This window comes from Dromiciops gliroides, chromosome 2 (genome assembly GCF_019393635.1).
Source record: "Dromiciops gliroides isolate mDroGli1 chromosome 2, mDroGli1.pri, whole genome shotgun sequence".
NCBI lineage: Eukaryota > Metazoa > Chordata > Mammalia > Microbiotheria > Microbiotheriidae > Dromiciops > Dromiciops gliroides.
In genome coordinates this window covers 557,008,411-557,034,907 of record NC_057862.1, presented here as the reverse complement: position 1 = coordinate 557,034,907, position 26,497 = coordinate 557,008,411, and the positions used below count along the sequence as shown (strand labels likewise).

The window sequence follows — 26,497 nt, the reverse complement described above, 5'->3', positions numbered from 1 at the left end:
TTCAATCATCTGCCCTAATACTTGGAAATTTCTTAGGAGTCAGAAGTATCATCTTTCCATGTAGGAATGTAAGCAGTTTAACCTTTTAACATCCCTCTTAATTTCTTTTTCCTGTTTACTTTTTTATGCTTCTCTACAGTCTTGTATTTGAAAGTCAAATTTTCTATTCAGTTCAGGTCTTTTCAACAATAATACCTAAAAGTCCTCTTTTTCACTGAAGTCCCATTTTTCCCCCAGAAAATTTATATTCAGTTTTGCTGGGTAGGTGATTTTTTGGTTGTAATCCCAATTCCTTTGCCCTCTGGAATATCATATTCCATGCCCCTCTGATCCTTTAATGTAGAAGCTGATAGATCTTGTGCTATCTTGACTGTGGCTCCATAGTACTTGAATTGTTTCTTTCTGGCTCCTTGTAATATTTTCTCCTTGACCTGGGAGCTCTGGAATTTGGCTATAATATTCCTGGGAGTTTTCCTTTTGGGATCTCTTTCAGGCGGTGATGGTGAATTCTTTCAATTTCTATTTTACCTTTTGGTTCTAGAATATCAGGGCAATTTTCCCTGACGGTTTCCCGGAAGATGATGTCTAAGCTCTTTCCCTGATCATGGTTTTCAGGTAGTCCAATAATTTTCAAATTATCTCTCCTGGATCTATTTTTCAACTCAGTTATTTTTCCAAGGAGATAATTCACATTGCCCTCTATTTTTTTACTCATTTAGATTTGCTTTATTGTCTTGATTTCTCTAAAGTCATTTGCTCAATCCTAATTTTTTAAGCAATGATATTCTTCAGAGAACTTTGTACTTCCTTTTCCATTTAGCCAATTAGATTTTTCAAACTGTTGACTTTTTTTCATGACCCTCCTTCACTCATTTCTCTTTCCATTTTTTCCTCTACGTCTCTTACTTTTCACTCTACCTCTCTTACTTTATCTTCAAAGTCCTTTTTGAGTACTTCTATGGCCTGAAACCAATTCATATTTTTCTTGGAAGCTTTGGATGTAGGAGCCCTGATGTTGCTATCCTCTTCTGAGGGTGCACCTCAGTCTTCCTTGTCACTAAAGAAACTTTCTATTTTCCTCATCTTTCTGTCTGCCCATCTTGCCCATCTTTTTACTTGACTTTTAACTCCTTCTTAAAGTGGGGCACTGATTCTAGGATGTGGTGTCCCAAGCTTCAGGGCGGGGTGTCTAAGATGATGTGATTTAAGGAAGGGAAAGTTCTTCACTAGCCTGGCCTATTCTCTGGTCTGTAGATAACCCTAGGCTAGCTTGCTAATTAACCAGACAGCAAATTTTTGTGTGCTGTGGTTGTTGTCTCTGAAGAGCCTGCTCCCCTCCCCCACCTGGGCCACTGCTACTCAAGCCTACTTCCTGGTTCTTAGCAGGGGTGAAAAGCCCAATTTCTGCCTCAGCACCAGCAGAGACCCCTATAATCTCCCCCCAGCCCACCACTCAGCCCTCTCACCAAACTCAGCTTAGTTCCAGACAACATTGGCATTGCAGCTGATTCAGAGACTTCAGGGGTCTCTTTCTCTGGTGAGGCTTTCCTGGGACTGGATCTGTTGTCACTGTGACCATGGGGATGGGCTCCACTCCTTTCCTGGCACAGCAGCCCCTTCCTGCCTTCTAAACCATCGTTGGCTGGAAAATGAACTCAGCCCATTCTTTTGTGGGTTCTGCTGTTCTAGGAATTGTCCTATGGCATTATTTGGAAGTTTTTTGGAGCGATTGTGATGTGAGTTCCAAGAGTTTACTGAAATAGTGAACTTTCAAGCATTGCTGATGAAAAGGCTAGTGCTGAATAGAAAATTTGACTTTCAAAAAGAAAACTCTAAAAGAAAAATGAAAAAGTTAAACATGAAAGAGAAATCATAAGGGATTCAGTAGGGTTAAATTATTTACATTCACACATGAGAAGGTGATACGTAACTCTTAAAATCTGTCATTATTAGGGCAGTTAGAAGAAGTGTTCATAGGCAGAGAAGGCATGGATGTATTCAATGTGATGGGATGATTTTTTTTTTTTTTTGCAGGGCAGTGGGGGTTAAGTGACTTTCCCAGGGTCACACAGCTAGTGTCAAGTGTCTGAGGCTGGATTTTGAACTCAGGTACTCCTGAATTCAGGGCCAGTGCTTTATCCACTGCGCCACCTGGCTGCCCCAGGGGATGATTTTTACAAATAAAATTGAGGGGTGAAAAAGATGCACCGGGCAACAGGGGAAGGGAGAAGAAGGATCGGAAAAATTATCTTACATAAAAGAGGCAGGAAAGGAAGACCTTTTACAATGGAGAAGATTGGGGGTGGGGTGGAGGGATGATGGTCAATGCTTGAACTTTACTCTCATCAGAATTGGCTCAAAGAGGGAATGACACACAATTAGTTCTCTACAAAGAAGTGGGAGGGGAATGGGAAAGGTAGGGGGCTTCACTGAACGGAGGGTGTATTAAGGGAGGTAGTGGTCAGAAACAAAGAAGACTTTTGAGGAGGGATAGGGTAAAAAGAGAGGGAAGAAATGGGAAAAGTAGGATGGAGGGAAATACACAGTTAATTAAAACTGAATGGAATGAACTTTGCCATAAAATGGAAGCAGATAGTGGAATGGATTAAAAAAAAAAGAATTCCACAATATATTGTTTACAAGAAACACTTGAACTAGATAACCTTGTTGTTTAGTCATTTCAGTCATGTCTGACTCTATGTGACCCTGTTTGAAGTTTTCTTGGCATAGATATTGGAGTGGTTTGCCATTTCCTTTTCCAGCTCATTTTACAGATGAGGAACTGAGACCAATAGGGTTAAGTCAGACTCACACAACTAGTAAGAATCTGGGGCTGGATTTGAACTCCTGAAGATGAATGAGTCTTGATGTCTAGCCCAATGTTTTATCTAATATACCACCTAGCTGCACACATAGGGGCTGGACTAGAATCTGTTATGCTTCAACTGAAGTAAAAAGGGCAGGGGTAGTAATCATGATTTCAGAGAAATCAAAAGCAAAAAATAGAAGTAATTAAAAGAAATAAACAAGGGAACTACATTTTACTAAAAGGTACCATTGATAATGAAGTCATACCAATACTAAACATATGTATCAAATGGCATAGCATCTAAATTCTTAAATGAAAAGTTAAATAAGTTACAGGAGAAAATAGAAAGTAAAACTATGTACTAGTAGGGGACTGTAAAGGGGGCTAAAATTCTAGCTATACTATCTAAAATCTAATGAGTGGTCACCAATAAATTATAAGCTTTAGCAAAAGTATTTAAGTGTTTAAGTATTTATTACAGAGCATTAGGATCAGAGAGAAAGGTAAAAATCTAACTATTTCTAAGAGACCCCATCATCTGACCCACCATGATGAGGTCAGGAACCAAAAGAGAGCCAGTGTCCGCTTCCTACTTGGTCTTCTCCTCCCAGAAATAGGAGGCTTCTCAAGTTGATTGGCTGGTAGCCTTGATAGACAATACCCATGAGCAAACGTCACTTCTGACGCCAAGGACCTTGACCACATGGCTTGCCCTCAGAGGCTTTCTCCTCATGGCAGAGCTTTTCTACAGTAAGTCACCAGCAGGTGGCATCATTCCAATCGTTACAGGACCTAAACATTCTCTTCACATAACTAGATAGATCTAACCATAAAATAAACAAGAAGGAAGTTAAGAAGATGAATATAATTTTAGAAAAGTGAGATATGATAGACCTGGAGAAAATTGAATGGAAATAGAAATTAATATATTTTATTCTCATCTGTACATGGAAAATTTACCACAGTTGACCACGTATTAGGGCAAAAAACATCACGACCAAATGCAGAAAAGCAGAAATATTAAATGCATCCTTTTCAGACTATAATGCGATAAAAATTATATTCAGTAATGGAAACATAGATTGGGAACTAAATAATCTAATTCTAAAGAATGAGTGGGCCAAAACAAATCATAGAAACAATCAGTTTCATTAAAGAGAATGACAACAATGAGATAACATATCAAAATTTATGGGATGGAGCCTAAGTAGTACCTAAGGAAAAGTTTATATTTCTAAATGCTAACATCAGTAAAATAGAGAAAGAGCAGATCAGTGAATTGGCCATACAACTAAAAAAAAAAAACAACCTAGAAAAAGAACAAATTAAAAATCCCCAAATAAACATCTAGTTGGAAATTCTGAAAATCAAAGGAGAGATTAATAAAATTGAAAGCCAGAAAATTATTGAACTAATAAATAAAACTAGGAGTTGGTTTTTTGGGAAAATAGATAAACCATTGGTAAATTTGATTTTTAAAAAAAGACTAAATTACCAGTATCAAAAATGGGAAAGGTGAATTCAATGCCAATGAAGATGAAATTGAAGCATTTATTAAGAGCTGTTTTGCCAGTTATATGCCAATAAATATGAAAGTCTAAATGAAATGGATTAATATTTACAAAAATATAAATTGTCCAGATTAACAGAATAGGAAACAGAAAACTTAAGTAACCCTATCTTAGGATATTGGCCCCCAGGACCAGAGGGATTGCATAAGTAAATTCTACCAAGCATTTAAAGAGCAATTAATTCCAATACTAAATAAGCTATTTGGAAAAATAGGCAAAAGAGTACTACCAAATACCTTTTATGACACAAATATGGTAATGATACCTAAACTAGGAAAAGAGAAAACAAAAAGAAAACTATAAACCAATTCTCCTAAGAAATAGTGATGCAAAAAAATTTAAATAAAATACTAGCAAGGGTATTACAGCAATATATCATAGAGATCATATACTATGAGTAGGTAGGATTTATAACAGGAATGCAGACTGGTTCAGTATTAGGAGAATTATCAGCATGATTGAACATATCAGTAACAAAACTAATAGAAATAATGAGATTATCTTGATAGATGCAGAAAAAGATTTTGATAAAATACAGCACTCATTCCCATTAAAAACACAAGAAAGTATAGGAATAAATGGAGCTTTCCTTAAAAATAAATACCATCTATATAAAACCATTAAGCATTATACAAAACCAGCAAGCATTATCTGTAATGGAGATAAGCTCTGGGGTGAAACAAGGATGGTAATTTAACACCTATATTATCTAGTATTTTTCTAGAAATGCTGGGTATTGCAGTAAGGCAAGAAAAATAAATTGAAGGAATTAAAAAGAGGCAATGAAGAAACAACTCACTTTTTGCAGATATTTCATATATTTAGAGAATCAACTAAAAACAAGTTGAGTGAACATCTTCAGCAAACTTGCAGGATACAAAATATACCCACATAAATCATTGGCATTTATATATATTACCAACAAAGTTCAGCAGTAAGAGACAGAGAAATTCTGTTTAAAATAACTGCAGACAATATAGAATCTGCCTAGACAAACTCAGGAACTATATGAACACAGTTACAAAACACTTTTCACACAAAGTCAGATCTAAACAATTGGAAAAATATTAATTGAGCATGACAGTTCTATCTAAATTAATATATATCTTCAGTGCCATGCTACTTAAATTGCCAAAAAATTATTTTATAGAGCTAGAAAAAAATTACTAACAACTCATCTGGAAAAACAAAAGGTCAAGAATATCAAGGCAAGGGGCAGCTAGGTGGTGCAGTGGATAAAGCACTGGCCCTGAATTCAGGAGGACCTGAGTTCAAATCCAGCCTCAGACACATGACACTTATTAGCTGTGTGACCCTGGGCAAGTCACTTAACCCTCATTGCCCCACCAAAAAAAAAAAAAGAATATCAAGGTAATCAGTGAAAGAAGTGTGAAGGAAAGGTGGCTTAGCAGTATCAGATCTCAAATTGTATTTCAAAGAGATAATTGTGAAAACAATCTAATACTGGCTAAGAAATAGAGTGGTGGATTAGCGAAATAGATCAGGTTTCTGTACACAGCAGTAAATGACCATAGTGATCTAGTGTTTGATAAACCAAGAGATCTAAGACTTTGCAACAAGAATTTATAATTTAACAAAAATTGCTGGAAAAACTGGAAAGCAGCTTGGCAGAAAGTAGGTATAGACCTGGGGCAGGTAGGTGGTACAGTAGATAGGCTGGAGTCAGGAAGCCATATCTTCCTGAGTTCAGATCTGGGTTTAGATACTAAGCTGTGTGACCCTAGGCAAGTCACTTCACCCTTGTTTCCCTCAGTTGCTTCATCTGAAAAATGAGCTGCAGAAGGTAATTCCAAATTATTCCATTATGTTTGCCAAGAAATTCCCACAATGGATCATGAAGAGTTGGACAGGACTGAAGGGACTGAATAACAACAAATGCATTGTTGGTTGAATTGTGAACTGATCTAGCCATTCTGGAGAGCAGTTTTGGGACTATGTCCAAGGGGCTGTAAAAATACATACCACTACTAGGTCTGTATCTTAAAGAGAACAAAGAAAAAGGAAAAAGACCATGGAAATTGAGTGGATGCCCATCAATTGGGAAACAGCTAAACAAGTTGTATATGATTGTGATGGAATACTATTGTGCTTTAAGAAATGACAAGCAGGATGCTTTCAGAAAAACCTGAGAAAACTTTACAAATGAACTGATGCCAGGTGAAATGAGCAGAGCCAGGAGAACATTGTACACAGTAATAGCAGTATTGTATAATTTTATTATTATGTGAATGGCTTAGCCTATTCTCAGCAATACTGTGATCAAAGACAGTTCTGAAGGACTTAGGAAAAATGCTATCCACTTGGAGAGGAAAAAACTGATGGAAACAGAATTCAGTTTGAAGCATACCTTTTATGTTTCTTTTTTTTTTCTTATTTTTTTTGTGGGGCAGTGAGGGTTAAGTGACTTGCCCAGGCTCACACAGCTAGTAAGCATCAAGTGTCCGAGGCCAGATTTGAATTTGGGTCCTCCTGAATCCAGGGCCGATGCTCTATCCACTGTGCCACCTAGCTGCCCCTGAAGCATACCTTTTAAACTTTACTATTTTGGAGTTTTTTGGTTTTTGTCTTCTTTTGCAACATAGCTAGTATGGAATTATTTTGCATGAATGCACAGGTATAATCCTATCAAATTGCTTTCCATTTTAAGGAAGGGGGAAGGAAATAGAGGGATGGAGAGAATATGGAACTCAATTAAATGTAGTATTTGACATGTTATAATGATTGAGCAATAATGCTTAATTCCTTCACTGTTGGAGGTTTTCTGGATATTACTTTCCCCTCTTCTCCTCTTGTCAGCTTTCTCAGTTTTTTGTGGTTTTTTATTTGTTTATTCATCCATGTCATATCTTAACCTTGGGTGTACGCCAAGACTGTCCTGGGCCCTCTTCTCTCCCTATAGCTTCTCTCTTCTCTCATCAATTCCTGTACATTGTTTTCATCTTATTCGAATTACTCCTAGGTCTTTATATTCAGCCCTAGTCTCTTTCTTGAACTTCATTCAGCCCTGTGTCATCAGTTGCTTGTTTGATGTTTTGACTTGGACATCTCTTAGACATCTCAAACTCACCATGTCTAAAATTGTGTTCATTTTTCCTCCAACTTCTCTACCAAAATTATCTATTTCTATTGAGGGCATCACTGTTTTCCCAGTCTCCCAGTTTTGCAGTTTTATTGTCGTCTTCATTTCTTTAGTCTCTTACATCCCACGTAGCTGGTCAATTGCCAGCTTGTGCTTTTACTTCCACAACTCACAGATGCCACCTTAGTTCTAGACTTTGCATTGACTTCCTAATTGGTCTCCTTGTCTCAGATCCTTCTCCTGCTGACGCCCCCCCCCCTTCCCTTCCAACATTTACATGGATGGCTGCCAGTGATTTTTCCTAAGCATAGATCTGACAGTCATTCCTCTCCAGCAAACTCCAATGTCTCCTTGTTGTCCCTAGACTTAAATATAAACTTCAGCATAGCTTTTAAAACCTTTCATGCTGGTACACTACTCTTCCTGATCTCTAGTATAGCCAAACTTGTCATCCCTCTCTGTTTCCAGTCTCTGTACCTTTGAATTGTTCACCCCTCATGCCTGAAATGCACTTCCTTCTCACCTCTCCATAGAATCCCATACTTATTTCAAGACTTAACTTAAGTAGCACTGGCTACATGAATCTTTCTGCTTCCCCTAAAATGCAAATACCCTTCTTCCTTTATTACATTGTATTTATTGTGTGTTTTTATATATGTATGTTGTCTCACATGATAGAATGTAAGTGCCTTGAGGGCAGAGGAGATGTCATTTTTCGTTTTGGTGTCCCCCCCAGTGCCTTGCTTATTGGTACCTATCACATAGTAAGTGGTTATAAATACTTGTTGGTTGATTAGTTGAAAGTCCCACTTACTACATTTTGCATCAGTTAAATCAACCTTTAAAATCATATAGCATATAAAACCTTTCTCTATCTCAGTTATAAAGGATATATATTAAACAATTAAAAAGCACCTTTTTTGATAGGACAGAAATTAATAGATTCAGCTTTCCTGACTGACTTACTTAAATAATAATTCCTCTCTAGTGATTAAAAACTTATTTTATGTTTATTTCCTGACATCAAACATGTTATTTCCAGAAACAAATTATAAATCTCTACTTAGGCTTAGATCTGAATAATTCGTTTAGAGTTGTAAATCTTGTAAATTACTTTCTTATAGCCCAAAGAATGCAATGGCGTCAAGATCCCAGTTGATACCAGTAAACCTAATCCAAATGAAGTGGAGTTTGATAATCTATATTTGGATATGAATGGAATCATCCATCCTTGTACACATCCTGAAGACAAGTAAGTAATTGTGGAATTTCAGAGTTCAAAGGGGACCCCAGAGGCTATCTAGAGTAATCTGTATTTTAATAAAAATCCCTTTTGTAACATAGCAATAGCTACATCTCCAGTGAAGGGAAACACATTCTCTCCTGAGGTAGCCCATTCCCCTTATGGGTCTTACTAGTCATCATGAAATTTTTTCTTACAACTCCTCTAAATCTTCCTCTTTGTAACTTCTACCCATTGTTCCTACTTCTGCTCTCTAAGAAGATCTTGAAGTCCTTCATTGTTATCTTTTCTGTCCTCTGCACGATTTGGTTTCTCTTTTATCAAATGTAGCATCCTAAATTGACCTTAAAGTTTGTTTGATTAAACAAAGTAAAATAAGATTATCACCTCTCTAGTCCTAGACAGCAGGCTTATCTTAATGCAGCCTGTTCATTGCATTATGGTTTTTTTGGCTGCCAAGTTATGACTCATTGGATTTATAGTCGACCTTCCACGTCTTTTACAAAACAGACTCTGTAGCCATGTCTTCCTTATTTTATAGTTTAAAATTGATTTTTAATTCAAGTGTAAGACTCAGAAGGTTGACAGGAATAAATGTTTATCCTATTAGATTAGGTCTAGTGTTCTAGTCTCTTAAGATTTTTTGGACCCTTACTGTGTTATCCAGTATTTTAGCTTTTCCTTCTACCTTTCTGTCATCGGAAATTTGACAAGCATGACAACTATACTAGTATTCAAATCATTTGTAAGCATGATAATCAGCTTAGGGCCAAGTACTGGTTTCTGTTGAGTGCAGTCGTTAGAGAGCTTAAAGTTGACAATGAACCATTTAATGGCTACTCTTTGGGTCATTCACTAAGTTTCATGTGCACGTAGCCATACTGTTGCCTTACTTTGATTTTGTCCACGAGTACTCTGAAAACATTTATAAAATGAATTGCTAAAGTAGATTAGCCATATATATAATAGTCCCTTGGTCTACCAGTCCAATAAACTCGTCAGAAATTGGTCTCCATGAAAGCCTGTTGGCTTTTTTTGCTTCCTTTTATACATATTCACAAACTATTCCTTTAGTAGTATGTTACAGAATTTTCAAAGTTAATCTCATTTGCCTGTGGTTTGTAGTAGAACCTTTTAAAAAACATAGGACTTGGTAGTGTTTCATTAGTCACATCTCCCAGATTTGTTTGTTTGTTTTTCGTATACTGGAACCTGGTTTGTCTGGGATTAAATTTATCAAGGACTGCTAGGGCTCTTTCACTCTCCAATCTACTTGTTTTGGGTTTCAGTTCTTTCTTAGCCATTTATGGATTTTCCAATCCAAAGATTATTTATTCTCTTTGACAAAATATAGATGCAAAGTAAGTGTTGAGTAATGGTAACTATTTTTTTGTCATTATCATCCTTGAATATTATGCATTCTTTTATTCCTTTTAACCTAATATAACTAAAATATGCCCCTATTGACTATATTTTTCTTTGCTCATGCAAGTTCATTCTCAGTTTTGGCACTCCTGACATTATTCTTATAGCATCAGGCCATCCTTTTATATTCATTCTCTGTTACCTGTTTTCCATATTTTGTACAAGTTTAAGTTGGTTGACTAATTCTTTGTGGACCACATCACCTCTTTAGACAATTTACCCTTCATTAGTATTGTTTCTCTTTGGGTCTTTAGCATTTAATTTAGTTCTACTGAGGTTACTTCCCCTGTAGAATTTTAGGCAAATGAATCTTAGTCATTCTCTAAACTTTTAGAAATTAGCTTTCCAAAAATTTAGGTTGCCTGTTAAACTGTGTTTGGAGCTTTCCTCTTTATCACAGATTGTAAGATGGAGTGATCATGCTCCCTCTAGGTTCTCATCATTTCCATTTTGTTATCAGTTTCTCCATTTTTGGGAGAATCCAGCTTCTGGTTTCTTTCTTTTGGTTTCACTACCTTTTTACAACTTATCAGTAAACATTTACTTAACACTTTCCATGTGCTAGATATTAGGGATACAAAGACCAAAGAATTTGCATTTTATCAGGGGAAACATCATGAACACATAGCAATAAATACAAATCATTATATAGAGTGTAGATGGCAATTTCAGGGAAATTGAGATGGCCCTTGTAAAGGAAGTAGTACTTGAACTGAACTTTGAAGGAGAAGTGGAATTCTAATAGGCTGAGGTGAGGAGGGAATACGTTCCGGGCATGAGAGAGATCCCATGCAAAATCAGGGAGAATGTTTTGTGTGAGGGATAGTAAGACAACCAATTTGTCTGGACCATACTGTTTGTGAAGGATTTAGTGTATATCAAAATTAAAATTAAAAAAGACAGTGTACACTAAATCTGGGGCATTGAGGTGGCACAATGGGTAGAATACTGGGCCTGTAGTCAGGAAGACTTATCTTCCCAAGTTCAAATCTGGCTTCAGACACTTATTAGTTGTCACTTAACCCTATTTGCCTCAGTTCCTTATCTATAACAATGTAAGGGCCTAAAATTCTAGCTATTATGTCTAAAATCTAATGAGTGGTCGCCTTAAATTAGAAGCTTTAGCAAGAGTTTAGACTTTTAAGTATTTATTAAAGTGCATCAGAAGTTGGTGAGGAGAGAGAGAGAGGAAAAAAATCTAACTATCTCTAAGAGCGCCTCGCATCTCACCCACCAAAGCTGAGTCAGGAACTGAAAAGACCTTGCCTCAGCGGCTACTCCCAGAACCTCTCTTGAAACAGGAAAAAGGGGCGCGCGCGCGCACACACACACACACACACACACACACACACACACACACACCCTCCAACCTAATTGGCTGGTAACTGATTGACACAACTAACAGGTGTTAACTTCCAGACGCTAAAGTCACATGGTTTCTTTTCAGGCCAGAGCTCACAGTGTTCCTCCCAGGAGGGGGGGGGGGTGGTCATTCCAATTCTCACAATAAAAACAAGCTGGAGAAGGAAATGGCAAAGTACTACAGTATCTTTGCCAAGGAAACCCCAAATGGGGTCATGAAGAGTTGGACATGACTGAAATGACTAAACAACAACAAAAATCTGGAAGAATATGTCAGTGCAAGATAATAAAGAATTTTCAGTGACAATTGAATTTGTATTTTGTTTTAGCACTAGTTAGTAGACACAGGAGCTTTTAGGTCAGGGGAGTAAATAGTCAAACCTGTATGTTAGGAATATTACTTGAACTTCTACATGAAAGCTGGTTGGGAGTGGGTAAAGACTAGGCTACAGGAGAACAATTAAGAATCTATTGAAGTAGTATAGGTAGGCAATGATGAGGTACTAAAGTGGTAATTTGGTGAATAGAGAGAAGGGGATGATTAGGAGAGATGGGAAAGGAGTATCAACAAGACTTGGTAACTGGTTACTTGGGTTGATTTGTGGGAGAGTGAGGACCCAAGGATGACCAGGTTTTAAAACCTGGGTCACTAGAACTGTGTTCTTGGCCTTGAGAGAAATAAGGAAGTTTGGAAGAGGGGTGAGTTTGGGAGGAAAGATAATCAATTCTGTTTTGAACCCATGGAGTTTGAATACCTATGGGACATCTAGTGGGAAATGTCTAATCAGCAGTTGGTAATGGAGAACTGGAATTTGGAGGTGTTAGACAAAGATATGAGTCATTTGCATAGAGGTAATTGAATCTTTTGGGAGCTGCTGAGATCACTGAGAGTTTAGGGAGAGAAGAAAATAAAGCTATTGCTAAGACAAGCCAAGAAATAACTAGCCACTCAACTTCTGACAAGGAATAAATTTAAACAGATGTCCAAAAAGTAAAGTCCTTTCTCATTTCTTTCATTGTCATGGCATGGTTTTGTGCGAGGCTTGTGAATTGTTTGCTGAACTCATCTACTACTTTTTGTCAACTATGATATGCTCATGTGACTTCATAATCCTTTATTATGCTACTTAATAAAACTATATCACTTTTGTTTCTATCAGTCTTCATCTACATGTTCTCCACTATTGTCCCTCTACTCCTAGATTTCCTTGCATGAGCATTTTTTTAATCTACCATGCTATAAATCCTTCTCTTTTTGAAATTTCTTTATTTTGCATAAGTTGCAATAAGTTGCATGAGACATTTCAGTCTTTAGTCTTGTCCTGATGTCATGAATTATCAGCTATATTTATGATGAAAATGTTCCTCCTTTTCTTAGGATCTCTAATTCACTTTGCTGCTTATGCACACTTTTTTTGCAAAGTTATATAATCTATTTTGTCATTATAAGACATCTCTATAAGATAACAAGAGTATTTCTGTATGTGATGGTATAACATAAAGATGATATGAATATTATTTCATTTGCTTTAAATTACAGACCAGCACCAAAAAATGAAGATGAAATGATGGTTGCAATTTTTGAATATATTGATAGACTCTTCAATATAGTAAGACCAAGACGACTTCTCTACATGGCAATAGATGGAGTAGTAAGTATTAAAACAATTTCATTCATGTGATCACTGATATGTTGCTAATATTTAGATTAAAAGCAACATAAATAGTGACCATCACCTACAGGTTAAGTGTTAGAAACTATCAGTTGGGGAAGAGGGTAGTCTTGATTCTTTGTTTATAATGAGGTTGATTTTTTTTGGTCATACTTAAAGCCCAAGGTCGTACTTATAGCCCATAAGTTACTGTTTTTGTATGATACCAACTAACTAAAGTTAGAAAAAAGTGAAGTTATGTAAATAAGCATAATAAAAATTATACATATGAATAAGAGTAAAGTCATTGTAACTACTGGCAGTTTCCTTGTTTCGTTTTGTTTTATGGCTTTAGATCCATTTTTTATCTGCTCCATAAATCTAGAGAGATTTAATTTTGAGACTCTAGACTGCTTACTTGAATAAAAATACTTGACTAGAGTTAAAATATATGTACATATCTATCTTTCTATCTACCTATCTATGTGTATATGTATATATCCACCTATTTTAATTAGTAACTACATTTTTCTCTTGGGTAAGGCAAAAAGGAGAACAGGAAATATTTTGTTTTCTGTTGTGTAGTCTATTTCATATTAATTTGAGTTTTTCCTAGAGTATGCCTTTCTTTTCACTACCTAACTCTTTATTATGGTACTTAATGAAACAGTCATCACATGTTTTTGTTAAACTCAATTGACAGTACCAGTTAATAGTCTTCTAATTTAAGCATTTATTTAGCACATGGGGTTTATTTTGTTGTCTAATTGTGGGCTTACACACATTAGAAGGTACACAGGATTAAGAAAATGGTGGGGCAACTAGGTGGCACAGTGGATAAAACACCGGTCCTGGATTCAAGAGGACCTGAGTTAAAAAATGGCCTCAGATACTTAACACTTACTAGCTGTGTGACCCTGGGCAAGTCACTTAACCCTCATTGCCCTGCCAAAAAAAAAAAATGGTTAGAGAGGCATTCCAAGAATAAGGAGTAGTAGCAGGGACCTGACCATTAATATAAGTGCAGAAATAATGGATTATAATGATCCAGCTCCATGAAGCATTAGTTTATCAGTCTTAAGTAGAAATCATTGAAACAGGGTCAAGTTGAAGACATGCTGAATAACAGTTGATTTGTGGCTATCCTCTTTTGGATCTCAGTTTGGGAACTTTTCCTCAGTATAGAAAGACCAAATGTAGTCTTCTTCTGGTTCTTCAAGATGGAAATATTCTCAGTGTTGTGTTACCATATTCATGAAACACAGAATTCCAGAGCTGGAAGGGACTTTGGAAATTATGTAGGCAAATATTTTCATTTTACACATAAGGAACTTAAGGCCTCCAAAGGGTACTGTATATCCTAAGTTACTCAGTTGGAACACTCTAGCACTAGAATCCAGATGGTTCATCTCTAAGTTGAATTTGATGAACTTAGACTTATATACCAGTTTATACTTTTTATATTTTTCTATGCTTTTGCTTCGAAACTAAATGGCTTCCTATTCCATTTCTCTAGCATTCTTCCTCTTGAAAGGGTGAAATGCTAATTATAAAACTGGATACAGGCAGTTAGGGTGGCCAAGAGTCACCACAGAGCTAGTTAATTGGGGTACATCTAATTATATCTAAAGCTGCAGAAGAGGTTTGATTTACTCTTTTGAGGTTAGGTAAGAGATACCTTCCAGCATCATCTTGGACTGTATTTTATTTCTGCTTAGAATCCCCTTCCAACAAAAACAAAAATAAAATCTTTCTGTTGAAATTGTACTTAAGCATCAAAACCTAGTTCAATTAAGCATTCTCTGATAATCCCACAACCAGAAGTGATCTCTGTTTCTTTTCCCTTGCAAAACTCATACTATTTTTACCTTGTAAAAGAAAGTATCACTAGTCTGGCTGTGAACCTTTTGTGTTTTCTTTTGTTTTGGTCCAGACCAGTGATTTCATTGGACAGGACCTTAACACAGGTCTTATTTACTCCACAGCTAGCTCTCTTTCAAGAGGTTTCTCAGAGGCAGTGTAAAATAGTAGATAATAACTTTGGAGTCATAGAACTATTATCCACCTCCCCGAATTTAGTTTTTAGGTTCTCGGGGAAGCTGTGTTATTTGTGATTTATAATTTTAAATGGTACATTCTATTATTAAGAGAAAATTTGTTAAATATTGGAATTATTGAATGTCTTAGTTTCTTCATATCACATATGATGTTTATAAACTAAAATATTTTTCTTCTCTTTCTTCCCCCTTTTTGACTGTCCAATTTCTCTTTGAAATACTGGTATTATCCTTCACTATTTACTCTTGCGCCCCCCACATACCTAACCAATTGCCAAATTTTGTAGTGTTTTGCTCTACTATATCTTTCAAGTCTCTCTTCTTCTCTACTGCTATGGCCGCCATCCTTGTTCAAGTTCTCATCCCTTCTTCTCTGGGCTGTTACATACCCTTATTGATCTCTGTACCTGAAATCTTTCATCTTGCAATCTGTCTTCCATACAGCTGTTAAAATGATTTTCTTAAAGCACAGGTCTGACCATGTCATTCCTTTACTCAAGAAACTATACATTGACTTCCAGTTACATCTAGAGTCAAATACAAATCTTTCACAACCTGGCTCCCACTTATACTTTCCTTTCCAGGCTTATCACATGTTATTCTCCTTTATACATTGTTTGATCCAGCCAAACTTCCCTTTTGTTCCCAGTACCCACCCACCCCTTCCCCCTCCTCCTCCTCTCTCTCCATCACCCCTCCCCCCCTTCCCTGCATTTACCCCATGCGTGGAATGCACTTTCCAGTCAACTCTCACCAGTCATTCTACATGAAGACTTTACTCATCTCCCCAGCTGATAACTTTGTTTTTTAATTGGGGAGACATTATCTTGTATTAATGGATTTATTTTGCATATATTTTCACATACTTAAACATGTACATATTGTCATCCCTGGCAGAATAGAGCTCCGTGAAGGCAGGTACTACTTCATCTTTATACTTGTTAATGGCTGGCACTTAGTAGTGTGCTAACTATGAGTATTAACAGTTGAATGATAATAAATTTTTGTTTTCAGGCTCCACGTGCTAAAATGAACCAGCAGCGTTCCAGGAGGTTTAGAGCATCAAAGGAAGGAATGGAAGCAACTATAGAGAAGCAACGAGTCAGGGAAGAAATACTGTCCAAAGGTTAAAATTTTTTTTTTGTTAAATTTCATTTTTCTTTTAGCTGTTGACTCATACTAAAGGTTTTGCTTTCCTTAAGTTTAAACTTTATCGAAAGGTAAACTTGAAACACCTTAAAGTCATTTTTGGCCTTCAAGAACGAGTTTATTGCTTCAATTTGAAAATCTTTCATGTCATTTATTATCACTACCCTATTTTTCATTGCAGTTCACTATTTTTTGTTTTGTTTTGTTTTGGGGGGTGAGGCAATTGGGGTTAAGTGACTTGCCCAGGGTCACACAGCTAGTAGTTGTTAAGTGTTTGAGGCCGGATTTGAACTCAGGTCCTCCTGAATCCAGGGCTGGTACTCTATCCACTGTGCCACCTAGCTGCCCCTGCAGGTCACTATTAAGTTAGGAACAGAACACTTGTTGGCATACTGTGATCTCTTGGTTTGTTGAGAAGCTTTGGCAAATCTTAGTCTCTGTAGTGTAAAGAAGGATCTTTCTCTGTATTGAATCAATATTTTAAGTTCTTCCCTCCCCCAAATTGTTCTTTGTGCAGATTGTCACCATCCACAATAATTTATTCCATGCCTAAAGACATGTAGGTGCACATTAAATAGAGGGTGAGGTATATGATATAAAATTCACTATATTAGACCTTATAACTTTAAGAAAGAGCTGATAGTGGGAGTGGGGTGGGGAGAGGGAGAGAGAAAGTGTGTGTGTGTGTGTGTGTGTGTGTGTATGCATGCATGCATGCATGCACACACACAAATAACTACACAGAAGGGTATACTGTTGTTGGTTCTGCTACCTAATGGATTAGGAATTTAGGCCAGTAGCTTAGAGGAAGTGGATATGGTAGCAACAGTAAATTTAGAAATCTCTAAAATAAGTCTGATACTTGTTTTTCATTCTTCCTACTATAGAGCAAAGAAGAACTATGGAAATGTGTAGTTTTTTTAAAAAAAATATCTTATATTTCAGTTTTCTTTATATTAAATTGTATGCCAACTTTTCCTAGAGTAATGTTTTCCACTTAGCCTGTTTATATATGTGATACACTTTTCATTTTATTGGTTATCTTTGTTGTTTTAGTGTTAGATGGTTACATTTGGGGTATTTTTTTTGTTTGTTTGGGGTTTTTTTTTTGTTTGTTTTGGTTTTTGTGGGGCAATGGGGGTTTAGTGACTTGCCCAGGGTTGTTACGCAGCTAGTAAGTGTCAGGTGTCTGAGGCTGGATTTGAACTCAGGTTCTCCTGAATCCAGAGCCACTGCTTTATCCACTGTGCCACCTAGCTGCCCCCAATTATATTTGTTTTTAAAAATGACATGAATTAAACATTTGTAATAACTTGAGAGAGAGAGAGCTAATCACTAATACAGAGATAAAGTACCAGTCAGAAAAAGGCAAAAAGAAATGATATATTGGGAAAGCTAGGTGGTGAAATGGATAGAGTATACCAGCCCTGAAGTCAGGAAGACTTGAGTTGAAATCCAGCTTCAGACACATACTAGCTATGGGACCCTTGGGTAAGTCACTTAACTCTTAACTGCCTCAAAAAAAAAAAAAGAAAGAAAAATGATAAATTCAGACAAAATTGTTTACTTGTGAGTAACCTAGCTTTTCATATTGCTTGGCAGTATGCATTTATCTGAGTTAGTTTATAGAATGTAGGTAGATGCCCTTTAAGTAATATGCATAATTTTATTTACACAATATGAAAGATTTATTGATATTATTAAATCTTTGGATTTTTGTGTACTACATATTTTAACATAGTCTTTTCAAAGCTATTAATCTATTTTTGGTGGAGGTTTTTAAAAATGTTAAACGTGGCTTGAGATGAAGGGGTTCAGTTTCTTTGGATTGTACATTTTATTCTTTAATATTTTGTTAATCATTCAGCTGTTTCAGACCAATTTTTTAATGTGGGAACAAAACACTTCTCTTCCCCAGGTGGCTTTCTTCCTCCAGAAGAGATCAAAGAAAGATTTGACAGCAATTGTATTACACCAGTAAGTAGTGCTATACTTTTCTAGCTATTGCTAATTCTAAAATAACAGGTTAACATATTTTCTTCTGTCTCTTTTAGGGAACTGAGTTCATGGACAATCTTGCTAAATGCCTACGATATTACATTGCTGATCGTTTAAATAATGACCCTGGGTGGAAAAATTTGACAGTAAGTTTCACATTTTAGTATTTGAATCAGGATGGGGTGATTGCATTTGTCTGGACTTTGGTGAGATTGAACAGAGAATAAAACTGTGAGTGTGTTTGTGTGGGGTGGGCTTTGAGGAGGAGGGGAGAGAATTTGCATGTACCCTTCTATTTTCTCTCTCTCTCCCCACCTCTATCCCAACATTTGAATAATGTTAGAAGAAAAATAAAGCTTATATGTAGTTACTATAAATGGGTGGTTGGATGGGTAAGTGAGAGTGCTTTTTATTGGAAAGGTCAGAATTTCTATAATGAGTGACAGTTTCAATTTCTCTCTAGAGATGGATTTCAACATCCCATTATCATTGCTTGGAGCCATTAAATAATCCCATTTATTTAAAACAATTACCTTAAAGGGCAGTGTAAAGTAAAATATCAGGATAATAGAGTTGCCTGTTATTATAGTCATCATAAAAGCCCATAAGATAGAGATTAATTAGATTTTGACATAAGCAGATGCCTGTACTTTGCCTTAACTTGCCAAAACTTGTAGACATTTTGATACCAAATTAGTAAAAAAAAAATTTATAAGCTTTCATTTATTGCTATATAATTGCATTGCTTATATTTTCTGTTATATCGTAGATTAGCAATGGTGCCCTGTTTTAACTATATTTACTTTGACAACCCATCATTTCATTGTTAAGGATAGTCTCTCCACCAGTAATAATAATAGTAGGTGAGTTTTAAGCCTCATGAGCACCTTGTGAGGTAGATACTACAGGTATTATCTGTATTTTACAGATATAGGAATTTACTCAGGCTGACTACTTGTAGCCATATGGCTCGTGGCAGAGGCAGGAATTGAACCCCACTCCTCCTAATTCCAAGTCAGGCACTCTAGCCAATACACCATGGTGCCTTTCCTGTGCACTGTGGCAAATTGTAGCCCTTCCTTTGCTTAACAGTTGGTTTTAATGATTTGCTGTGGCATGTTACGTTCATTTCTTGCTTGCCAAGTCTAGAGATTTTCCTTGCCAGAACTTAACAAGGTTGGCACTTAGGTACATGCTCTTTATTTAAATGAATGCAGAAAATATGTAGTAAGTGTCATGTACTTTGCTAATACAGAATCACACAATTTGAGAATAGAAATGGACATGAGCAGTCATCTTAGCCATTGTCATACATGAAAGGAATCTTTACTCTGACATTGGCAAGTGATTGTCAAGTCTCTGCTTAAAGACCTTCAAGGAGGGCAAACTGAAACCAAGCCATTCCATTTCTGTGTGGCTCCAATAGTTAGGAAGATATTTCCTCAAATCAAGTCTAAACTTTCTTCTTTGTAATTTCTTCCCATTATTGCACTTTGGGTCCAAGCATATAAAATTCTATCCACATGATAGAATTTCAAATACTTGGTATATATATCAGCTTTCTCTCTGCCCCTCATCCCCCAGTGTCTTCTCATTTCTATACTGACCATACCTAATTTTTTCAATTGATTATCTTTTGAAACGGACTCAAGGACCTTCACCATCCTGGTTGCTTTCTGACTATGATGCCTAGAAATGAATACAAGACTCCAAATGAAGTCTGACAGGAGCAGAGTACAGTGAAATGATCACTTCCTAATTCTTGGAAGGGATGCTCTCCATAATGCAGCATAAGGCCATGCTGGCTATTTTTTGGCCATCATATTATACTCCTAATTGATGTTGGACTTGTAGTCCACTAAAACCCCTAGATAATTTTTTAGCTCAGCAAATTGTCTAACCATACCTCCTCCATTCTAAACTTGTGAAGCTGATTTATGTACTCAAATATAAGACTCCACATTCATCTCTGTTGAATTTCATCTTGATAAATTCAGCCTAATTGCTCTAGCCTATCAAAGTACTTTGTATCATGACTGTCACCCACTGTGTTAGCTATCCCTCCCAAATGTGTCTCATATTTAAATTTGATAAATACACCTTTATCCAAGTCATTGATAAACCTGTTAAACATTGGAGAGCCAAGCATAGATTCTTCAGGCACTCCACTAGGGTGGGAGGGGGGAATCACTAGCTTGACTGTGAGCTATTAGCAACTATTCTTGTAGTCTAGCCATCCAGTCAGGTCTATATCCATCTGAATGGATCATTGTCTAATCTACATCTCTCTATTTTTTCCACAAGAATAGTATGAAATATGTTGTCAAAAGCTATGCTAAAATAGGTAAAACACAATATTTCCCTCATCTTTTAGTTTAGTAATTCTATCAAAGAAGAATCTGAAATCAGTATAGCAAACCCTTCTTGAAGATGTGCTGCCTCTTTGTAATCACCACTCTCTTTCTACATGTTCTCCAGTCATTTCTTTAATAATCCATTCTAGAATTTCCTTAGGAATCAAAGTCAAAATCACTATCCTCATTCTTTTCTCAATTTTGAAAATTGGGACATTTGCCTTTCCTTGATCCTGTTTCCATGATCTTTCAAATATCGTTGACTGAGCAATAGCATCCAGTTCTTTCAGGATCCAAGGGTGTAGTTTATCTGGCCAGGTGACTTGAATACATCAAGGGATACTCTTCTCTTACATTAGGTATCAGTTTTTGTTCTTTTGTGCCCCTGTATAAAAGTATTTATCCTTTGCAGAGCAAACAGAAACAAAATAAAAAAGTAAAATGAAGCAAATCTGTCTTCTCACTGTTATGGGTTATTATAGTTCCATCTAGCTCAAAATATTCCTTCATGGAAATTTTTTTTTCCCTGTATAGCTTTAAAAAGCCCTCTTTGTTGTTCTTGGCTTTCCTTTCCATCCTTAATTCGTTCTGTGAATGTCAGCATTCCTGACGCTTTTACAGTGCATGTTCCACTTTTGTGTTCATCTTATGTTCCAAGATGAACATTGTACATTTCTTTTAAAAATTCAAGTTGGATAGTGAGTTCGTGTATCAACATCAGAATTTTCAGACAAGTCCACTTTTCTTCCTCATTGGAATTGTTAAAAATAGACTGGGAATTATTGTGAGCTGGTCATTTTTTTTTTTTGAGTGCCATTATTTGAAAGATAGATAGATAGAAAGAACATTTCTTAAGTGCTTACTGTCTTCCAGGTACTGTCCTAAGTATTGGAGATCAAAATACAATACAGAAAATATAGTCCCTCCCTTCAAGGAGCATAACTCTTTTGGTTAGTTTTCTTATTGATGTGGTTGATTATGTTAATAGTTTTCCTAATGTTGAACCAGCCTTGCATTCCTGGTATAAATCCCACCTGGTCATAGTGTATTATATACCATCATATCTGCAAAGAGTGATAGTTTTGTTTCCTCCTTGCCTATTCTAATTCCTTTAATTCCTTTTCTTCTCTGATTGCTAAAGCTAACATTTCTAGTACAATATTAAATAATAGAGGTGATAATGGACTTCCTTGTTTCATCCCTGATCTCATTGGGAATGCCTCTAACTTATCTCCATTACATATAATGCTTGCTGATGGTTTTAGGTAGATACTGCTTATTATTTTAAGGAAAGCTCCACCTATTCCTAAATTCTCTAGTGTTTTTATTAGGAATGGGTGCTGTATTTTGTCAAAAGCTTTCTCTGCATCTGTTGAGATAATCATATGATTTTGGTTATTTTTCTTATGAGCATAAATCTTAATAGAAGAAGGCAACACATAAAGCGAGCTAAAAAGCAAGGGGAGGTGGGATGCCTAATTGGGGAAGGTATAGAAGTCCACAGAGTAGAGAGTTGAGCATGAATAGCCTGAGCCCATCATGAAATAATGGTTTTAGGCAGGAACTCACCAATCAGGAAGGATTCAGGGGTGAAGGCACTTCAGGGTGAGAAGGTGGTTGGTTAAAGGGTGACATAAAACCAAAGAATCAGGAGTGAAGCTGAGAGAGGAGATACTTTGAGTAATTTCAAATGTTATTAAGCCTTTTAATCTAAAACAATTTGACAACAGAACAAGTTGATAAACTAATTCTGAGTCAGACTATTTACTGATGGCTATTTAGGTCAAATGTAGTAGGTTTCATTTCTTTTAAAAAATAAAATGGCATCAGTTATGAAAAATTTAAAGTGTAATTTAGGTTTATTCTATTTTCAAAGGGAAGAAGAGAATGGATTAGTTGTGTAAGTTCTAAGTACATTTTATTTTATAGGTTATTTTATCTGATGCTAGTGCTCCTGGTGAAGGAGAACATAAAATCATGGATTATATTAGAAGACAAAGAGGTAAAATCCAAATGTAAATGTTTTATAAGGTTATTTTATGGAAATGTTGACTGACTGAGACTGACTTTGATAATTTTGCAATTTTTTTTTTTTTGCTTTTGCCTAGCTCAACCCAACCATGACCCAAACACTCATCATTGTTTATGTGGAGCAGATGGTAAGTTCCTTATTGGGTTATGTTTTTTTTCTGATTGAATCTTTGAAAGCCAATAGTTGTAATTTTTTTTAAAGTAGGCAGTGAATTTGATGTATGTGACTCTTGTAGGCTTCAGATGTCTTGTCTAAACACATTTTAATTTTTACAATCTTTTTTTCTTAATTTAGAAAATTGTGTTTTAAAATAATCTTAAGTGACAATTTATTTTTTAGACATAGTACAGTTGCATTTTTGAAAGATGTACTTAATAGTTAACACATTCATCTTTAGAATGTCAGAATACTATGTGTGTTCTTTATATTTTGATGTGCACATTGTGATGAAGTGTGAGAAAGTACAAACGTAGCACAAGCTAGAGAATGCCTCGTTAGACAGAAGTTTGTCTGAAAAAGATAGAGGGGTTTTAGTGGAATGCCAGTATTAGCAGTGTGAAGTGGAAGCCAAAGAACCTAATGTGATCTTGAGTTACAATGAAAGAGGTGTGTGGCTTACATGATAAGCAAGTGATCATTCTCCTATCCTCTGCTGAGGTGAGGCCAAAGTGGAGGATTTTATTCCATCCTGTTCCCAGTTCAGAATGGGGTATTAGTAAACTATAGAGCATCCAGAGGAGGTTAACTAGATTGTGAAGGGCTTTGAGTTTGTCATATCAAACTTGGTTGAAGGTACTAGGAATGTTGAACTTAAGGAAGAAGAGATTTAAAAAGGTCCTAATGGTCCTGTGTTCCAGTAGGGTTCTCATATAGAGAAAGAATTTGATTTGTCCTCTTTGATACAGAGGGCAGGGCCAGTAGAAATGGATAGAAGTTGAAAAATGGCACTGTAGATCTGATGTTGGGAAAAACTGTCCAAAGTAGAACGAACTGCCTGCAAAATATCAGCTGGACACAGTAAATTCCCTCATTGGAGTTTGGCAATGGCTGGAAAACCACTTGTTGGTTATACTGTTGTAATGATTAATATTTTGGGTATGGATTGGACTATGTGACTGCTGTTGTCATTTCTTACTGTAAAATGATGTAATTCTGTAAATTATTGTTGAAAACCTAATTTTCTTGCTATCTTGGGGGATGGGAATTTATTGTCATTTGTAAATAATACATATGTCCTAATCATTTCCAATTTTTATTGTATGTTTTTTTGTGTATATGTTTATTTGATAGCTGATCTCATTATGCTTGGACTTGCCACACATGAGCCAAACTTTACAATTATTAGGGAAGAATTTAAACCCAACAAACCAAAACCATGTGGACTTTGTAATCAGCTTGGGCATGAGGTCAAGGACTGCCAGGGTTTGCCAAGGGAAAAACAGGGAGAGGTAAGGGCTTCAGAATTGTTTCTTTTCAAATTAGAGAAGAGTTGTTCTGACATCTCTTTTTCTGTGACCACTCACTGATGTGTCTTTGATTGATATACCTCTCTGTTGGTATATTTAAGGTCTAGGACTCTCACTAGCTTTATAGTTCTGGTCAGACTAAGGCATAAAATATAAAGGCAAAAACAGGAGGATTACTAATAGTTTACTAATTCCTGAGTGATTGTCCTATAACACTTACTTGATATTTCTTCTCTCTCCCTTCCCCATCCCCAAATTAAAAATTTGCTATTTGAAGGAGCTGCTTTTAGTGCTTTTATTTTTACTGAAGATTTGAGATTATTGGGTTGGGGTATTTGTGCTGACAGTCAGGTCCCTGAGCTTTGACAGGGTTGTATCTGTCTGCTATATTCCCTTCTATGATAGGAATGCTAGCTAAATGTGGAGAGAGGAATATGGTAACAGCTATTAACTGTGTAGATCTTATTAGGTAAGACTTCAAACCACTGGTTAGGAATCCTGCTTTAAACAAACTATAGCAAACTATTGAGCAATTAATCAAATTAATTAAAATTATATTTGATGTTCCAACTCATTAAAAGGGAGTCCTGCCATAATTAGGAAAATACCAGCAGTTAAAAAAAATGCAAGTTTTAAAAACATCAGTACTTTCCTTCATTCAAAGCTTTTAAGTAAACATGTTTGGATTGTACATGTATAATCTAAATCAGATTGCTTGCCATCTTGTGGATGAGAGAAGGAGAAAAATTTGGAACTCAAAATCTTATAAAAAATGAATGTTTGAAAACTATCTTTACATGTATTTGGGAAAAAATACTATTTACTAATAAAAAAGGTTAACATGTTTGGAATTAATAATTCCACTCATTTCTTGTAGCATGATCAGTTTGAAGAATGTCTTCCTGCTTCAGAAGGAGAGTTTATCTACATTCGGCTAAATGTGCTTCGTGAGGTATACAGAAATAATAATTAAAATTGTTACTTGAATGATGTGTTCTTTAAATATCTCTAATTGTTATCCTTTGCTTGGATTTTTCCTTTAGTATTTAGAAAGAGAATTAACTATGGCCAGCCTCCCATTTACTTTTGATATTGAGAGGAGCATCGATGACTGGGTTTTCATGTGTTTCTTTGTGGGAAATGACTTCCTTCCACATTTGCCATCTTTGGAGATTAGGTATGTGAATTTCAGTGGAATTACATGAATGACATTTTACATTTTTCAGTATTTATTGAGTAAACAGTCTTAATGCATGTTTCTTGATTATAGGGAAGGAGCAATTGACCGTTTAGTTAATATATACAAAAATGTGGTACATAAAACAGGGGTAAGTTCCAAATTGAATAATTTCTAAAAATAAATATTTGCTCTTTGAAGCAGATAATTTTACATTTGTTTTTAATCACTTTCAGGGTTACCTTACAGAGAGTGGTTATGTCAATCTACAGAGAGTACAAATGATCATGTTAGCTGTTGGTGAAGTTGAGGATAGCATTTTTAAGAAGAGAAAGGATGATGAGGTAAAATAGTTTTTTGCAGTAGTTAAAATGCCTTATGTACTCAATAGAATATATTTTGTCACGCTTATAACAATTGAGTCCATTTCTGTACTGTTCTATTTGATCAAATGATTATTAGTTATTTAACATTTTTAGAATGTGATGTGATAGAGTTTATCTTAACATGTATGGCACATGACTGCTTCAGAAGCTCATTTTTATTTTTAACTTATTTTCTCATTACTTTTCCTGGTAAAAGAAAGACTAACTTACATGAATATAGTATGTGGAATAAGCATTAAAGACCAGAGTCATGTGGAGAATTGTTCTAACACTTAGAATTATAGAGGTTGTCATTTAATTGAACGTGGAGGCAGGAAAACCTGAGTTAATCTGGCCTCAGACACTAGATGTGTGTGATCCTGGGCAGGTCACTTAACCTCTCTGTACCTCAGTTTCCTCATCCATTAAAATGGAGATAATAATAACACCTAGATCCCAGAGTTGTTGTTAAAAGGATAATATTTATAAAGTTCTTTGCAGAATCTACAGTGATGATGGTGTAATAGAGTGCTGTTACTGTATACAACATTTTCTTGGTTCTGCTCACTTCACTTAGCATTAGTCCACTTTTGTACATTTTTTAAGTGCCTAGTATTGGAAAGGCAATGTGTTATATGAATATCAAAGCAGTAGTTTTTGTTGTTAGCATAGCAGTGGGAAGGGTAGTGAGTGGAAAGGTTGCATAATATAATAAGGGTTGCATAATATTTCCTTTC

At 35.9% G+C, this 26,497-nt stretch overlaps 1 protein-coding gene across 6 annotated transcripts in view; it reads left to right on the top strand.

Annotated features, from left to right (window-relative positions):
- XRN2 (5'-3' exoribonuclease 2) overlaps window positions 1–26,497 on the top strand; it is a 110,159-nt gene that overhangs the window by 22,834 nt on the left and 60,828 nt on the right. For 5 of the 6 annotated variants that reach the window (XM_043986627.1, XM_043986629.1, XM_043986630.1 and 2 more), the window contains 12 exons: window positions 8,605–8,732; window positions 13,051–13,162; window positions 16,234–16,345; window positions 18,287–18,345; window positions 18,423–18,512; window positions 22,650–22,722; window positions 22,829–22,879; window positions 24,043–24,200; window positions 25,096–25,170; window positions 25,262–25,395; window positions 25,489–25,546; window positions 25,632–25,739. In XM_043986627.1, coding sequence (XP_043842562.1) covers window positions 8,605–8,732; window positions 13,051–13,162; window positions 16,234–16,345; window positions 18,287–18,345; window positions 18,423–18,512; window positions 22,650–22,722; window positions 22,829–22,879; window positions 24,043–24,200; window positions 25,096–25,170; window positions 25,262–25,395; window positions 25,489–25,546; window positions 25,632–25,739 — 1,158 coding nt within the window. The remainder of the gene's footprint in view (window positions 1–8,604; window positions 8,733–13,050; window positions 13,163–16,233; window positions 16,346–18,286; window positions 18,346–18,422; window positions 18,513–22,649; window positions 22,723–22,828; window positions 22,880–24,042; window positions 24,201–25,095; window positions 25,171–25,261; window positions 25,396–25,488; window positions 25,547–25,631; window positions 25,740–26,497) is intronic. The other variant, XM_043986632.1, reaches the window with a different exon arrangement.